Genomic DNA, 19,167 nt, shown 5'->3' on the forward strand with positions numbered 1-19,167 from the left:
AAGGGCCAGACACAGGATTTTTGTTCATAGCCACTCACCCTGTTCTTCAGCAGAGGGAGGGCAGTGCAGACTGGAATTGCCAAATCTGTGTTGTTCAAGGGTCAACTGTATATGTAATATATGGCAGCAACAATATGTGATTTAATTTGGTAGTGTATATTATATGTTATTATTTATATCCTATATAATAAAGAGGCAATATGCAAATTGACCATCACTCCAACACACAAGATGGCCGCCCCCATGTGGACACAAGATGGCCTGCAGGGGAGGGCAGTTGGGAGGGACCAGGCCTGCAAGGGAGGGCAGTTGGGGGGGGACCCAGGTCTATAGGGGAGGGCAGTTGTGGGGGGGAACCAGGCCTGCAGGGGAGGGCAGTTGTGGTGACCAGGCCTGCAGGGGAGGGCAGTTAGGGGCAATTGGGATGGCAGGGGAGCAGTTAGGGGGTGATCAGGCTGGCAGGCAGAAGCTGTTAGGGGCAATCAGGCAGGCAGTCAGGCGAGTAGTTGGGAGCCAGAAGTCCTGGATTGTGAGAGGGATGTTGGACTGCCCGGTGGGGTCAGGCCTAAACGGGCAGTCAGACATCTCTCAAGGGGTCCCAGATTGGAGAGGGTGCAGGCTGGGCTGAGGGACCACCTCCCCCCACCACCACCGTGCATGAATTTCGTGCAGCAAGGCTCTAGTATTATCTATAATAATTAAAGCATACTATGCTAATTAAACTGGACGTCCTTCCAGACGACCTTCCAGATGAAGCCGGGGCTGCAAGGGAAGCCCGAATCTTGGGTGCCTGCTGGTAGTCCAAGGAGAGCCCAGGTCTCGGGTGCCAGAAGGAAGCCGGTGCCGGCAGCCAGGGGAAGGAAGGCCTACTCTTGCACGAAATTCGTGCATCGGGCCTCTAGTATTATTATAATATGCTATAATAATATAACATAGAAATAATATAATATATAAATAATAATATAATATATATTATATACAATATATTATATATAAATACAATGTATTATATATAATTTAATATATAATTGTATAGCATATATCTACACTATTAAAAGAGAAACATGCAAATTGGTGTCACTCTGCTACGCCCACCAGCCAATCAGAGCGACTACACAAATTAACCCAACAAAGATGGCGGTTAATTTGCATATGCAGGCGTGGAACAAAGACTGAAGGCTCCGGCAGGAGTGAAGACTGAAGACTGAAGACTGAAGACTGAAGACTAAAGACTGAAGAGGCTTGGCTTCTCTGCTGTGGCTGGACCAAAGGCCTGGGTCCCTGGTGCCAGAGGAAAACCGGTGCCAACAGCCAGGGGAAGGAAGGCCTATTGTGCAAATCTTTGTGCAACGGGCTTCTAGTAATTTAATATTTAATATATATTCATAAACATAATATTGCATAGTTTATATATAACCTAAAAACACATAATAAACATCATATATATATATATATATATATATATATATATATATATATATATATATATATAACAGTTCTACCATGATAGCATGAAGACCCCTCAAAGCAAAGGCTTAATGTTTTCACTATAAATAATAACTAAAGATACCGCTCATAATTTTAGTAACTTTACCTTTTTTGTTGTGTCTTCACATGTTCCTCTTCACTCTTGTGTTTGTCATCCATGCTTTCCTCCTTCTGAGCTTGATATTCTGAGCGGGCCCTTTGGATTTTGACAGACATGTGCTCAAGTCTAGGCTGTGCTGCATATAAGCTGTGTAGCTCTGGGTTTTGTAGGATGGAAAGAAATAACTTGTCCAAAGCTATTGGGCTGATGGGCTCCATGAAACTGCTCCACAGGTGTTAGCTTATGTTATCATTGTTGTCAGTGTGACTAGGTTTTTATGGTAGCAGGTAGAATATTAACATATAGTATACCAATGACTAAATTTACTCATATATGTCTCATACAATATATAATTTATCATAGTAATCATAAGTTATATCACTATTTACTATTGAAGAGCAGCCACTGTTTATTGATTTATTCTACTTTTTTTTCTTAGTACATTTCTATAAATCACCTTGCAAGTCTTGATTCAGTTAATCCTGTGGCATTGGTACTATTAGTCTCCTCATTTCATTGAGGGGGAACTGAAGTTTTTGAGAGATTGTATCTTTCTCTATATCATGCTCAGTAAATGATGGAACACGTGAGGAGTCTAGCTAAGAGCCCCTACTGGTAGCTATTATTCTTTCCTGCCTTCCAACAATGTATTGATATATTAGATGAAAAGTCATAGCAGCTATAATATGTACCACCATAAGTAACTCTTCCAGGACAGATCGTCTCCTCCACCTGCAGCATGTTTGCCCTGTGGAGGGTCCTTTGGAGATGCAGCTAATCGGTTCATTTTCTGGGAGCTCTGGGTCTGACTGAATTTATCTTACTCTTAGCTCCCTGTAGTAGTTGGTGTGATGCCTTCGTTAGCTTATAAGGGAAATTAACTAGCCTGGTAATTTAATTCTTGTTTTTATCACTTATCAAGTGACAAAAAGTAGATATCTAGTAAACTCTTATTTACCTATTTGTTTTTTTTTTTTCAGAAATATTCTATGCACACTCAGGCAAACATTCTTTTCATAGTCCCACTTAGAAATATATTATAGATACTGTAACATTTGCAAACATTAGAAGCATATTATAGATACTGAAACATTTGCCATAATTTCCTGCAATTTGCCTTTGTCTTTTTTCATAAAGATTATTTTAATTTATATTTAATTTTGTCTATCTTTTCCTTTATGCTACCCAAGCATTTTCTCTTGCTTAGGTAGGACTTCTGTGTTTCAAAAGTAAGACGTACTTCATAATTTCTTTTACAGTTTTTATGGTTTAATTTTCTCATATCTAACTCTTTATTAGGAATTTATTTTTGTTATAAGAAATTAAGTAAGGTTACCTTTATTATTATTTTCTAAATAGTACCAGAAAAGGTAAGATACTGCTACTGTAGTCAGGTTTGAGCCATTATTAATTGAATAACCTGTATTTTCTCTACTGAATCTAAATGTCACTTTTATCCTATACTAAATTTCCTTAAGTATGTGAATCTATTTTGGACTTTGTCTGCTTTTTTTTTTTTTCTGCATCCATACAAAAATGTTTTAATTAACAAAGCTTTAAAATATGTTTTAGTATCTGGATCACTCACCTCCTGACATCATGTAAGTTTGGGGTAGGTGATTACTGAAGAGGTCATTGAACAAAATGTTGTTAATTTATAGAAGAGATAGCCGAGTCCTTAAGAAGCAAGTGACTTCCCCGACGGTCTCAACCCCAGGTGCCCACAGAGCCAAAAGTGAACCGGGATGTAAGCTGGTGGAATAGATCTTGAACTAGAACAGTGGTTCTCAACCTTCTGGCCCTTTAAATACAGTTCCTCATGTTGTGACCCAACCATAAAATTATTTTCGTTGCTACTTCATAACTGTAATGTTGCTTCTGTTATGAATCGTAATGTAAATATCTGATATGCAGGATGGTCTTAAGCGACCCTTGTGAAAGGGTCGTTCGACCTTCAAAGGGGTCGCGACCCACAGGTTGAGAACTGCTGAACTAGAAAATGGGGCTTTAGCACAATCTACCTGTAAGCTCTCAGAGCTTTAAGGTTTTTACTTGCAAACAATACCTACCTCACAGGTGGTTCTGAGGATTACATAAGACACACTGCACACCACGTAACACACAGATAGCCACGGAGGACAGCTTGACTGAATGTTGTTTGCTTTGAGTCAGGGTCTTCTGAATCTAATCCCGTGGCCTGTCCGCATTTCACCATCCTCAAACATTTCATATCTGTGCTGTGCCTTAAACTTCTGATGACTAACAGGTACTTGAGAACAGTCTTTCATAACAACCTTTGAAGGTTATTATTATGCATTCTTTAAAAATATGGGGTCTGTGGTTAAATCAAGTTAAGTAAGATCTTTGCTTTAGTTTTATTTAATACGTACCATAAATCAGGAGAGCAAGCTGCATTTCCCAAGTCAGCTTGATCGAGGAACACACTGTCACTCTGCATTTCATTTTTGCACAACACTCATGAGGATTTTTAAAGGACAAACACTGTTTATTTTAGGGCTGTATGTCTCACACTTGGAAAGAAATTCCTTTTAGAAGAAAAAATAATAAGAAGAACACTGTAGACAGCCAGGATTGCTTTATGTAATAATTATTACTTGTGTTACTTAATTAGGCACGAAGATAAGACGAGGCATGCTATAGACCTTACAGAACTATGAAACCAAATAAAAATTACACACTCAATGAAAACATAATGTCAAAGCCTATAAAATTTAAATTAATGGTATTAACTTTATATGGAAAAGGGCTGTGTTTGCTGGACGTGAATTTACACTTGATATGAATATGGTGCCAGCCGCCCGGCACAGGTGCCAGCGCAGGAGGTCTGCATGGTGGTGTGCTGTGTGATGACCTCGTTCCTCACTGATGCGGTTTCCATGGTGATGTCAAACCCTTGTTTCCTGGTCATCATGATGTCCCATGACCAGTATATTGGAGGGAATATAATATTTGGAGGGAAATAAGAAGTCCTTCTGTGCTTTTTCCATTTCACCCCAAAAGAATTTTACGTGCAAACACAAAGGCAGATATTGAAGTCTCTTAACAATCTTTGGTTCTAAGGAGTTATTTACATTATCCAGAATAAGTTCTTTTTTAATTCTGAGGTCATCATCCAAAAGAAAAGACAACATAAAGCAATCCATGTAGCAAACTCAAGGACCTTTGAACACTGCTCCCCATCCTCCAGGAGTACCGGCCCTGATGCGAGAGATATGACTAAAATATGGGTTTAATTCTCTTTGAAAATAAAATGACTACAGCCCCTAACATGTTAGTCATTTACACATATGTCAAGCATACCTGCATGGAGGTTACTTATTTGGACTTATTGGAAAGCACTGACCTTGAGATCACAAAATTATTACTTAATCTTGGTGCTAAATTATCAGTGATTTCAGTTCTTTGGCCTTCAGTGATAGTTTAGAAAGTTCATGAAATATCTAAGCAGGACCAATATTTTAAGATTTTATGTTAAAATGAGTGTTCATGTTTAAATTTAATGTGCTTACTTGGAGTGAAAGTGCAATATGAATGATACACAGTGTTTTCTTAAACTTGTTTTTTTTTGTAATAGTAAATGTCTTGAAGATGGGCTTTTCAAATGTTAGGAGGCACTAAGATTGATAGCTTTGCAAATTGGTTTTAAGTATTTTGAATTTATAACTATCATCATGTTGCAAAATAACATTGACTTTGGAATGGCTTACTTCCTTTTGTAGTAATTCAAAAATATTATGACAGCTATAGTTTTATAGTAAGCATAAAAACCAGTGAGGTAAGTTCAATGAGGTAAGGTTAGTGTTGGAAGTTTTATTAACAAAAACTTTAAGTATTAACACATGAGTTACAATTCCCATGTGTTTTCAGAAATTTGCTGGAACAGAACTGAACATTAAATTTTGAACTTTGGACTAGTCACTTAAAACCACCTAATTTTAGTGTAAGAAGTAGCCAAAAACTTAAGTATGAAAACAGGCTTTATAAAGTTGGCTGGATTATTAACCCACATATGATATGAATTCTTCCCTGTAGGTGATACAAAGCACTCATAACCCAGCATTGTTTGCCTCAAGTAGGTGGCATGTGGGACATGGGTATAATTTTTTGACAGGCAGGTCAGACAAAATGAATCTTTACAACCTGAAAATCTCAACTGTGTTATTAACAAGCTGATGATTGTAACTTAACTTTCATAAGCACAGTATGAGGCTATACAATACTAAGTATCCCTGAATTTTACTTTTTGAATTGAAATTGTGTAAGAGAACAGATTTATAATTTAACAGAAAGGTATATTGTAAATTATGGAGCACTCTATAATACAGGCATTATTGTTTCTATTTGTGCTATCTAAATGTTATATTTTAAAAATGTAAGTTAGGACTTTTCTCTGGTCAAATGCATAAGCTTGCGGTTGCTAGGTGAAAGCCAGCCCCAGAAGTGGGATCCTGCAATCCTTTTTTCCCCAGTCAGTATCCCTCTCCTGACTGCATCGATCCCCAGGAGGGTAAACACGTCATTGGCATTAACTAGCCACCAGGAAAGAGCTTAGCAGCGGTTCTCAACCTGTGGGTCGAGACCCCTTTGGGGGTTGAACGACCCTTTCACAAGGGTCCCCTAAGACCATCAGAAAACACATATATAATTACATACGTTTTTGTGATTAATCACTATGCTTTAATTATGCTCAATTTGTAACAATGAAATTGGGGGTCACCACAACATGAGGAACTGTATTAAAGGGTCAAGGCATTAGGAAGGTTGAGAACCACTGTCTTAAGGGCATGATTAAAATGACCAAATCTCTTGTTTCTCTGGACTATGAAGGAAGAGACCTTTTAAGCTAAAGGTTGAAAATCAGGGACCCTTTTATATTCAACTACCATAGATTTCAAACTTGATCTCAGGCAGCTGCATCTAATTGGGAATCAGTCTGTAAAATGCAGAGGAGTTGTCCTAATTCATCTGCTGGAGGAATATTGATATAATTACAGGACTGCTCATTCACATGTAGGTGAGACTCTAGTCTAAGTTCTGTTGTCTCTGGAGATTCCAAGTCATGTAGCCTTTTGCCCTTTGGACGTTTCTAGCATCTCAACCTATATGTACCTAATACTGAATTCTTGATTTCCTACCACCAAATCTGATTCTCCCAGTCTTTACTAGCACAGGCAATAATTCCACTATCTATGGAGTTGATTCAGCCAGTAACCCAGGGGTATCTTTGATTCCTACCTTTTATCCCTGTACATATAAACTTTCCCACCTGCCACCAGCATCTTGATTGTATCTCAAAATGTGTCTCAAACATAGCCACATTCTCCCTCTGCAGCACCTGCATCCTAGTTGTGGCTGCCAGGGCCTCTACTCTGGTTGGCTGCAGTAGCTCCCTACCTGTCCCAGCCTTCATTCCTGCCCACTAGTGTCTGTTTATAGAATAGCACCAAATTCTCTGGTCCTTGGTTGGCCAATAAGAAGACTTGGTCCTTATTATTTCCTTGCTATTTGGTTCACTGAGGTGTTCTATACTCATTTCTGTATTTCTTGCCATAGACCTAAAATTTTGTGTTTGGCATGGGTCCTCATTGCTATTGGTCACTTTTTTCTAAGGCTTTTTATTAGGCAAAGCTAGAAAACCTTTTTTAAAAGAAAAAAAATCATGTGTTCATACTTACTAGAATTAAAAAGCTTTTTTTAGACCCAAATTTATTAGAATCCAAAATTATGTTGAACATAGTGGAGCAGGTATAAAGCAAACTTATTTAAAGCTCAATAAAGTCATGCAGTGTTCCAAGATTACACAGTCAAGAGTAGCCCTCGGTTAAATAAACCATTTTGTTGAATATCAGGATAGATTTTAGCTGATAGATATTCATTAAACCATGAATTTTATTATTTCATATGCAGACAAACATGCACATATACATTTTTACTAATAAGCACAGACATCCACAAATTAGTCTTTTGTCAGTGCAGTTTTTTACAAAAGTTTTTATATTTTTATATTTGTATTACTTTCATCGTATCCTAAAAATCTTGTTTACTAATGATATTGACATAATAAAAACTTGCTGTACCCCACTCCCAATTTTACAAATGTGTGTTCAGTAAGTCATAGACTTGACGGTCCTGCTAAAAGGCTGTATCTCTAACTAGAACAATGCCTGACACAAAATCTATTCTTTATATTATTTAAATGATTAAGTTAATAATTCTAGTTGACAAGAGTACCTACAGAGAAGAGAACTCTGAAATAAAAATAGCTGCAAATGTCAAAGAAGAGAAGGCCATAACCCAAGCATAAGATAAGAGTCGGAGACACCCTCATCTAATAGCATTATTTTATGATACAGTGACTGAAGGACATTTTTTTTCTGCTATATTTGAGATTAGGTGAAAGAACTTTTAAAAAGCAATGATTATTCTGAACTCTTCTTTTCAACAAGACTCCAAAGAGATCATGCTAGCTGAGTCACCAAGCCCATTAGCTCATCGACACTTAACTTGATTTTCTTTGGTTGAGGTCAGTGGCCTCTGATGGTAGGAGAAGGGAAGGCTATGGGACTACTGTCCATGATCTTGCCTCCAGGTTTTCCATTAGAGTTGTTCAGCTGTGCTCCTTGAAGCTGTCTGTACTTCTGAGGCCACAGAAGGTTCACATTAGGCCAGTGTGATGATATTTCCTATGGCAGGTCTCAGACAATCTTATTTGCTTTTGGGTCAGAGGAGATAGAAATCGAAAGATTGAAACTTTTGGGCTTACTAGCCATGGACCTGCACTGTCCCATATGGTAGCCATGAGCTGCATGAGGCCACTGAGCATCTGAATTATGGCTGGTTCTAATTGAGATATGCTGAAAGTGTAACATAAGTGCTGCATTTTGAAGACAATACAAAATAAAATGCCAGTAATTTTTTTAAATTCATTAAATCTTAAGTAATAACATTTTGGAGATAGTAGTTTAGATTAAATACACATTAATTTTACCCCATTTTAACTTTTCTAATGTGGCTATTACAAAGTTTAAAATTATGGACGTGGCTTGCATCATATTCCATTGGATACACTGCCTGAAATCTCTTTCCTGGAAGAGTCAAGTGCCTGTGCAGCATTTCCAGGTAATCCACACATCTCAAACACCACTCACTACAGCAAGGAAAAATCACTCCTCACACCAATTATGCTAATTGACCAAATTTCAGGTGCTCATCAATATAAAGAATATTGAGGCACTTTTGGTAGCTGACTCTGGCATGTCAGCTTTTAATTAAAGTCTTTCAAAGGCCAATTAACTACTGTGGAGGATTTATTCTCTGTTGAGAAATACACCCACCCACCCAGACACCCCTCCACACAGACACCCATATCATACAGGGTATGCTGAAATAATTTAAAGTAAATGACAGACAATATAACACCCTGGTACATGTTAGAGCACAAAACCTTATTTGCTGGTTCTCCACTTTTCCTGAGGGCTGTTGATTAGCAGCCTTTATTGCATTCCTACAGTATATAAATCACTGGCTTGGAGACTGTGGAAAGTGGAATAATAAAATATAATAACAATAGCAAAAATTTATTGAGTGTTTCTGGGTGCCAGGCACTGTGCTAAGTGCATTACATGTTATTCAATTTAATCCCCAAAATAACTTGATGAAGGAGGTACTGTTATTATCCTCATTTTGCTCATAACACCTTAGTTTTGTTCTCAGCATTTGGAAGGCCTGTGGGTAAGTCCCTGGTCATTTCCATGAGTTGCTTGAACACATACATTTGTAATGCAGAGACTTTTGCAAAACAGAGTTGTCTCCTTGAGCCACTTATCTATACCAACTGAAGTTTAAGCCCGTGGGCCTAAGGGGACTCATCCTCTTCAATCTCTTTCTCTCTTCTCCCTAAGGTCTTGAACTTTAACCTCTGAGTCCATTCCCCAGGGTTCTGCTACCTCTTCCTTTTAGCCCTGCCCTTGGCTCTCTGTCCTTTCCCTTCTCTTTGGATTTGGGGGGAAAATAGAGGAGAAAGTAGATGTTGTGATTGTACACGTAGAAGGAGTAGAGGGAGGCACAGCAGCCCTATTTCTTTCAGATTTATGATAATCTGAAAGAGAAACAAATCTTTCTACTTGTAAGGTGCCCACCTCTTAACAAAAGCAGGGGAAATTATAATAATAATAATTTTTTAGTAGTTCAGTGCATCATATTGTAAGTACAACCCAGGTTGGGTGTTGGGGATTGGTGGGTGGAAGGTAGGGGATGCTCCTCCTTCTTGTGGTCTCTTGAGGATCCAGATTTATGGAGGTTCTGCTGTCTTGTAGCTCCACCATCCTGAACATGTAGCCTCCACGGTCTCTGAGGATGGGGCAGAGTGGGGAGGGGGAAGCATGGAGAAGCGAGGTGTGCCGCTTCTGTTTCTATTTCATGAATAAGACAAATGGCCCCATCTTCCTGCAAGGGAGACCGTCCCTGTGTTCAGGAAGGAAAGGAAAATTGGATGTGAGTGAGAAGTAGTGGTTACTCCCACAGCAAGTTTTACATTTTAGGGTATTTTTAAGTGTTTGTGTCTTTGGAGGCTGTGTCCACTATGCATCCTTCCAACTTCGAAGCTGACTCCCATTTGAATGATTGCAAGTTGAATCAAATTCAAATACACCCTTAACCCAAGTCTACTATTAGGAAAAACAAACACACTCAACTTTGAATGTGAAAGAAAACTGTACCGGGAGCTTTTGTGAGTGTTCCAGCTTCATTTTCTTTGAAAGTTGTTCTTTGCAATACCATGTTTATTCAATTCCCGAAGCGTTGTCAAGTAAGTGGTATTTAATCCGTGAAAAATTTCAAGTGGCCCCCTTTTCTCTCTCAAGTGTTTCTTTCTTTCTTTTTTTTTTTTTTTCAAGTGTTGCTGTAGTCATTGGAATGAACCGTTTGATTTAAAAAAAATTATTTATGGCATATCGAGTAGCACTTAGTGTTTTGTCACAACATTAAAGCCGTTTCTGAAGGCCCGTGTAAAATATGGCAGCAAGGTCGGGAGCCTGATGTACAGAACTTCTCCAAACATACCTCACCATTGGAGCTGGTTATAATTCCTGGGTGCTGACATGAAGATTAATAATGTTTAACTCCGATTTTGGCAATTTTTGCCAATTTCGTTGCCATGGTCCTTTTCTTTCAAGTTATTACCTGGAACTGAAGTGATAACAAATGTTTCGTGGTTTATACTGCCAGATAAAAGGTTAAATTTTCATATGTTATATGGTCTTAAGCGCGCACGCGTGAGCGCACACACTCACACACACACACACACACACAAATACACACATAATTGGATCAGAAGGAAATGAGTAATTCTCCTAAAATGAAAAGATTGTCCTACTTTTAACATTAGGTGACTAGTTCCCATGCAGTTGAGTCAGATGTAAAAATTGGAAACTGAACCTATGGGTCTTTATGCACTGACTATATCATACAGTTCTAAGTTTTTTTTTTTTCTTTCTGGGAAATAATACTGCTTTTTGCTTTGCCAAGTTTTATTATTGAGTCAACTGCCAAAGTTTAAGAGAGAGAGTCAAGGGCCCTTAAAATTATTTGGTGTTGAGTGAAGAGGCAAAGAAAAGTATTTCATATTCTCTAACATTTTAACTTTTATGTCTCTACCTGATGTTGGATTATAATCTAAACTTCAAGGCCTTTCTGATTCTTTTTGACCAATGTACACTGTTGAGTGAAGTCCAAATATTAGTGAGGGCGACTTTAATCCTACTCATTGATACCCTGTTTGAAACTGCATATTCCAATTTTTAATAGACCCTATTCTTTCTTGCCTGATCTTCCCTGTATTTAAACTTCTGTGTATCAGAAGGCCCGTGCGCCTGCTTGTGGTTTTGCACCATCTGGAAGTTAAAATTTGACTTTAGAAATGATGTCATACTTGCTTACTGCAAAGGGGGCTAATGTTGGTTGAGAATTGGATGCAGTTCAGGTCAAAGTTTTGTCTTAAGAGAGAAAAAAATGGCCCTTAAGCTTTGTTTCTTGATTGTAGGAGACTGTGCAAAGCTGTAAAGATAGAGTGAAGGAGATTGAAGGGCACGATTCAAATTCCTTTGAAGCTGAGTACATGCTTTCGGGCGCATGGAAAATAAACTCCTAAGCAGGAGCCTGAGCTGGCACAGAGTCCTCCTGCCATGTAGAATTTGGGTGTTCTGAGTAGTGTGTTGATCACGACCATCCCTGCTCTGTTTTATTCTTGGAGGAAAATTCTTACAGCCAGGGTTGTTTATTTTTATCTCTTCTGGGCTCAGGAAGAGGCAGCGGGCACTGATAGGCTGTGCATGGCGAGAAGGCGCTAATCATGCTAAGTGTCTTCTTCATCAGGACAGAGTCTCTTTTCTAAGCCCCCGTCTGCACCACTCACTACCTCCCATATTGTAATTGATTTATATCACAGTTTGGGATATTAGGTATTTCCTTTAGTCCTGATAGAGACCACCCATCCTTGATAGCTGGAATGCAGGGCTAATGGGACCACAGTTTCCTCTCAGATTCACACCGAGTCCTGGTCAGCCTGTGTTCAAGTCTCCACAACTGAGCGTAAGCCCTTATGTATAACCACTGCCCTAATCTGCTCAGCATGCCCTGCCAATGTACAAGGTACCCACAAATGCCATTCTTTATGTATAAAAAATATTTCTTTTCTACCTGATACGATGAAAATCCAAAGACAAGTATTGATTTTATTCCAGATTGGTAGGTGAAGATAACTTTAAATGAAGGTAGGTCACTTGAGAATCTCTATGTTTAAACTTCAGTGCAACTGGAATCAATTTTCGTGGAAGATCCCCAGACATAAGCATCCCCTCCACCTTCCTGGCCCCTAGATCTCTGTGGTAATTATGTGGGAAGAGCAGATGTTTGAAGAGTCTGCAGTTCTTACCTCTGCAGTCACCGATACCCGTCCTCTCCAGTCAGGGTCTCCACTGGACTTCAAGCTCTTGTCACCCTTTCCCTTGCTGCGACCTCCCAGCTTCATCCTCCTCTCAGGGACAGAAACTGGGAAAACTACTCACTCACCTCCTCATCACTTCTGACCTTTAGGAAGGTCACACTTGGGCACACCTTTCTTGGAAAGGTGTAAGAAATGGAGATTCTACCCCAATAATTGTTTTCTTTCTCATATCATCACCTTTTTCATGATGTATTGTACCTACGATTGATTCCTGTCTTTAAAATCCAAAAATATCAGGCACTCTGTTCCAACCTTTTGGTTTTACGAATGAAGAAACTGAGGCTAAAAGGCTGGATGGGGGAGTGAGTTGTTTGTCCCCATCCTCACAGCCAGATAGAGGCAGAACCAGCCTGACACCTCATGCTCTCTTTTCATTGTTCCAAGTTAGGCCTTTGACTCTGTCATAGTATTTATGTTGCTGCTTATTGTGGCTCATTATGGCATTCCTGCATCCCTTTTTTTTTTAACTTTTGTCTTTTTTCCCCTTTTCATCAACTTTTTCTTGCTCTTAGTGTAGTGAGCACACTTTGCTGAGAGATGCAGCAACCCCACTTATCCCTGTCCCATCTCTTCTTCCCCAAGATAAACTTTTAATTTGCTTTGCCTGGTTATTTTGGTAATATAACTAACAGGCTTCAGCACTATTTCCTGATTGTCGATGTAGTTACTACCTATCAAATTCCAGGTATGAGTGAGGATTAAAGTCTTCCTTCACTCCAGTGTTTTTTTTTACATGTGGTCTTTGGAAAAAAATAAAGCTTACATTTCTTCATTTTATTACTGACATTTGAAAAGCAGGGATTGTAATAATCCAGTTTTTGAGGTAAGGTAGAAATAGGTATTTTGGGGATGCTTTGTCTCTTTTTCTCCTTATCCTTTGGAAAGTAGTCTTTCATAAAGCTGGCGAGTGGGTGTCATTTCCACATTTCCTCCCTCTAGCAGCATTTACTTCATCTTGGCAAAATGTTTTTTTCAAAAAATATATTTTTATTTATTTCAGGGAGAGAGAGAGAGACAGAGAGAGAGAGAGAGAGAGAGAGAGAGAGAGAGAGAGAGACAGACATCAATGATGAGAGAGAATCACTGATTGATTGCCTCCTGCAAGCCCCATTCTGGGGATCCAGCCTGCAACCTGGGCATGTGCCCTGACCGGGAATCGAACCATGACCTCCTGGTTCATAGGTCAACACTCAACCACTGAGCCACACTGGCAGGGCTGTATTCTTCTAATTTTGGAGTGTTTTTCTCCATGTCAGTGTTCCTTCCAGGTGTCGGGCGTGGCTCACTGTGTTCTCCAGGTTCCTGGCAGCTGCTGCTGTGTTGAGCGCTATACCCTCCCTGGCCATCACGGAGACACACTACTCTTTCATAGCATCTTCTTTCATAAAAAAGCCTACATTAAAAAATGTATCCCTGTTCAGATACACAGGCAGCGGGACTTTAAGGTTGAGCCAGACTGATGGACGCGTGCCATCAAGATGCCCATGAGCAGTGGTGTGACCACGCTGTACTCAGAAGGCCTGCTGTGCCCCACCCCCTCCCGGGGCTTGACTGATGCCTCCTGATGACTCTGGCCTGAAACCACTACCTTCTTTCTTCTTCCTGGTTTCAGGTAGATGCACTGAGATTACGCCTGGAAGAGAAAGAATCTTTTCTCAATAAAAAAACAAAACAGCTGCAAGATCTCACGGAAGAGAAGGGGACGCTGGCCGGGGAGATCCGTGACATGAAGGATATGTTAGAAGTGAAGGAAAGGAAAATCAATGTTCTTCAGAAAAAGGTGAGTAGCTGGCAGCGCCCTTCAGGCTGGGGATGGGTAGCATCCATGCTCTGTAGTGGCAGAGACATTTCTGAGCATGCTGAAAAGCAGTGAGTATTCTTCGAGAAATCTAGATTAGGCACTACACACTTGTAACTGACTGGTATTGCACTCACCCGTAGTTGTATCATGTCATTTTTAGCAAGGCCGGTTGAGTTTTCTATTTGATTACCTGAAAACTAAATAGTGATGATATTTTTTTTTTCATTTGCCAGCTTAACCATAGAGAGAATTGTACAAATTTAGATGTAAGTCTAATAAAAAGTTCAAAAAATTAGTCTTTCCTTTTTCCTTATGGAGAGTTGAGCAAAGTATTTTGTTGGTTTTAAAGATATTTTAGATGCGTTTTGTATATACAAAAACTTTAGTAGATTTTATCCTGCACACCCATACAGATTTTAGGAGGGGGTCAATGTTCACATCCATTACTTAATTAGAGAACATAGGGAGTGTGTAGTGAGCCCCAACTACAGTGACCTAACAAGGAAGATGCATGACTTGAGTCAGGCCCATCTTTCCTTCCTTCTTTCAGCAGCTCATTTTCTCCTTTGTGGGAGATCCAGATTTTGTGACAACATCTGATTTTCTTTTGGAGAATCCCATTTGCTACTGTATACAGTTTTTTGGGGGAACCATAGGAAAAGGGTAGGCAAGAAGAGAAAAACACCTGCTCTTGTAAGAAAACTTAGTGTAAAGCAGGCAGCCAGCATGGGAACTGGGCAGGAACCAGTGGTGGGCACAAAGCTGGCTGGCAAGGACACTGCCATAGATAGGTCTGTGCCTGGTGACCTGTGCTGCAGCATCAGGTAAATAGAGTCTAACTGGCCTCTTCTTTGGTGTCATTTGCCACATCATCTTGCACCTTGTATATATCAACAGCATCCTAGCTGTTTTTCCTGCTTCTACCCTTTCCTTTCCTACAGCCTATTCTTTTTATGTTTGTTAATCATCACCCGAGGATATTTTTTCCCATTGATTTTTAGAGAGAATGGAAGGAAGGGGGAGAGGCACACAGAGAGAAACATCGATGTGAGAGAGACACATCGATTGGTTGCCTCCTGCATGCACCTTGGCCCTGGATGAGCCTGCCACTGAGGAACTTGTCCTTGCCCTTGACTGGAATTGAACCCAAGATGCTATAGTCCTAGAGCTGATGCTCTATCCACTGAGCCAAACCGTCTTAGTGCGGGGCCCTGTGCAACTGCACAAGTCGCAAGCCCATGAAGCTGTGCCCATCCACACTCTCAGGATATTGGTGATCAGATAGATCATATTATTAATTCATTTCTGGCAAGATCTTTAAAGACAAGGCCCCAGCCATTGGATCCCCCTTTTGAAGTTCCAGCTAATTGATACAGATAATTAGGAGACAGCCGGGAAGGGACCACCAAGACCTCTGAATCAAAGAAGCTGTCCAGGGCAGGCGGGACTAACAGAGAAACAGTTACGTGGAAGTTCTTGGAACATGTGCTGAGGATTGGAAAGAAGTCTTGTCATTTAAATACCAGGCAGAGAATGAGGACAAAACTGACCTTCATTGCACTGACTTTTGTTGAATGCTGTGTGCTGGATACACATGCACTGTTTACTTACTCTTTCATTTTTTTTAATTTTTTTTTCTTCTCTTACTCTTGACTGGGACTCTGTGAAGCAAGTATAAGTTAATCATCCAAGAAACTGAGGGAAATTGAGGTTTATGGTAGGGTAACCCAAGGTCATACAATCTAGATACAAGATTTTTTCTCTGGGAAAATATGATAAAATGGTTATTACAAATTAAGGGAATAAGCCTCATTTCCTCTAGTTTTCTGACGATGACACCATGTGTGGGAATGAATTTAGGAAGAATATCCCAAGTGTTCGTTTTACCAGGAGGTGAGACTAAGCACTCTCATTCTTGAGAAATAGAAAAAAATCTCAGTAAACGTTTGGGAAAGGCACTTTTCATGCCTAAGGGACACATGTCCACTTTTGCCGATGTGTGTATATTTTGTAAAATTTTAAACTTTTCTCCACAGTCAGACTCAAAGGTTTGGCAACGAGTTTGAAAGCCCTAAAACAAAAGCCCTTGGTTATACCATGGCTCCTTGGGCAACATGATCACAAGTCCACTTAAACCATGTAGATAATGAATTTGGAAATATTTCATGTATAATTGAAGAGGTTGTTCTGCTTCAAGTCTTTTTCACTGAGTGTTTCCCAGTACATTTGGGAAGGAACTAATACCACTGGCAACACAGTGAGTGGGTGGGAGTTCTATTATACCTGCGATGAGGAAGAGAGACAATTCCTACGGTGATGAACACAGTTCAGGTCCCAACTTAAAATATGGAAATAATACAGAAGCTAATGGGCCATTGAAACATTGTCTTTGGGACTGAATACTCCTTAGTGTTTTGCCTAAATTTAAGCATAATTAGCTGGGTTAGGGCAGGCCTGGATTGGAACAGCATACGCTTTGGGTTAGGGTGGGTTGGCATAGAAGAATAACAAATGCATGTCAATGTCAGAGTTGGCGTATTACTTAATATTTCTTCCTCATAGACTCTTTGGCAGCGAGCACTGTGTTTTGCTGCCAGTAGAACTGAGTATTCTCCTTTCATAGCCATGTTTAACCTGGCGAGGCTAGACTTGCACCTCGTATCTGTCAGCTTTGCCTTCAGAGCTCTGGGTCTCGGAAGTCTTGTGTGCTCCATAAGCCACTTTGATGGGTCACACGTTTAAGCAGCAGGCACGGACCTGATACTCTAATGGTTTTGCTACTTGAAGAAGGAAGTGAAGTTGAATAGGCACTGGCCCTATTCCCCACACATGGCAGAATTTCTCTGATCAAGCTTTTGCAGGAAAATAGAAGTCATCAAGAATGGGTTTTTGGTCCTTCCACCATAGTTTTGGTTGTACTCCATAATCCAAGATGTGGAATTCTTTTTATGAGGGAATAGAAACATGCATGGATGAACATTGTTCAGTGGAATATCCCCCTGTGGCTGAGATAGTGAAGTCAGGGAGCAGCACCGCTTTCCTGCTGCATTCTGCTCCGATACCTGAATTCGAACTGTAGCTGATGAAGTGCTACCTGACTGTGGAGTCATTTTTGTAGGAAATGTCATAAAACCTTGACGACATTGTACATTTGGAAAGTGTATAATACACAAGTTTTAGGACATGGTAGTATTATTTGAACCAGATAAAATTTACGCAGCCCATAGATTCTTGCAGCATAAACCTACTGCCCAAGATCTTGTTTTTAAAAAGCCATTTAACTGGACAAAAAAAAACAACCTATCTCCATTTTCATTCTAGGTCGCAGTTCCATAGCACTGTGAATTTATAGAGCAGAGGCACTTTGTTTATTAGGGGTAGAAAAACAGATGGTGATTTCTCTGGAAGCCAAGTTCACTTGCTGTCTACTGGGCTTCAGGGATTACCCTGAGGGTTAAAAAGGGCAAAGAGAGGTGAATGGGGTTGGCTCCTGGGAGTGATGCCCTGGACCTGACCACTCAGGAGCTTTACCCATTTGGAAGCGTGGTGGTAAAAGTGCTGGATGATGGTAAGTTCAGAGGCAAGGATGCTTCAGGAGTATGGTTATTAGAACACTGGGTTTCTTCATGAAGTTTATTTAAAAAAGCAATATCTGAGAAGATAACTACAGAGCGTAGAGATTTCCACATTAGTATGAAATTGATGTAAGGCATGGAGGACCTTTTTTTTCCCCCCAAATCAAGCTCTTTCTCGGTATTTAACATCCACTGGAACTTTTGTATTTATTATTGGCAAGCCTAATTTTTTGAACATGTGCAAAATCAAATTCATTGTGCATTTGCTGAGTGTCAGTCAGTCACTTCTCTGGGCCCTGGGGGTTCAAAGAGAAATAACTTAAGACATTGACAGTCTGGTTGTGGCGATAGACAGGCATAATCCTAACTATAAGTGTGGAGAAAGCAATGTGGCATGCAAACAGCTTGATGGGTGCAAACAGCAGACACTAATGCTGGCTACCTTAACCAAAAGGGAATTTTTTGCAAGAACATTCAGAACCCCAGTTTCTGGCTCATAGAACCAGATTAAAGCAATGATCAAAAACCAGGAAAGCTCTCTGAGACCAAGAAAAGGCAGACAATGCCATGATCTTATAACCAGGGGTGTCTGGTCGGTGTCTTCTCTGTTGACAGCTGCCCTCTTCCCCTCTTCACTCTGCCCTTATGTCCTGCTGTTGGTCAAGATTGGAAGTCCTGACACAGAGTTCAAAATTTCACACATATGAAACCAGTCCCTTTCTAGAAGGAATCTGGGCAACGCGGTTCCAGGCTTCCCATCTGAGCTTTCCATTCAGTTCTTGTGTCACTTACTCAGGGAAGTCTTTGCTGACACTGCAGGCTTCACACTCCTCGAGAACTACTTCCTGGCTCAGTTTGAAATTATGCATCCCTCTAGCTAATGTTGGCTTTCCTCCCAGGCTAAGTTCCTTGAGTGCCCCAACTGTGATCATCAAGATACCTCCAGCTCCTTGCGAAATTCTTGGCAGGTGATGATCTTCAATCAATTTGCATTGAGTGAATAAATTATTTCAGCAAATTCTGAATGAATGAGAACTTGGAAGAAGGGAAATCACTTGGAGATCCACTCTTGGCCCAAGAATATTATTAGCTATGAGAAGAGCCATTTGCCCCAGTGAAATGTCAAATCAAACTCATTGTTCCCAGGACAGTATGTTCTGTGTAGGCTGCAGGAGGGAAC

General features: G+C 40.1%; 1 protein-coding gene across 1 annotated transcript in view; it reads left to right on the forward strand.

The window, feature by feature from the left end:
- Positions 1 to 19,167, forward strand: part of ERC2 (ELKS/RAB6-interacting/CAST family member 2) — an 871,001-nt gene that overhangs the window by 334,219 nt on the left and 517,615 nt on the right. Inside the window, exon 8 of the mRNA XM_081105973.1 lies at positions 14,224 to 14,391. Within this exon, the coding sequence (XP_080962099.1) occupies positions 14,224 to 14,391 (168 nt within the window). The remainder of the gene's footprint in view (positions 1 to 14,223; positions 14,392 to 19,167) is intronic.

This window comes from Myotis nattereri, assembly GCF_964212035.1.
Source record: "Myotis nattereri genome assembly, chromosome: 14".
NCBI classification, from domain to species: domain Eukaryota; kingdom Metazoa; phylum Chordata; class Mammalia; order Chiroptera; family Vespertilionidae; genus Myotis; species Myotis nattereri.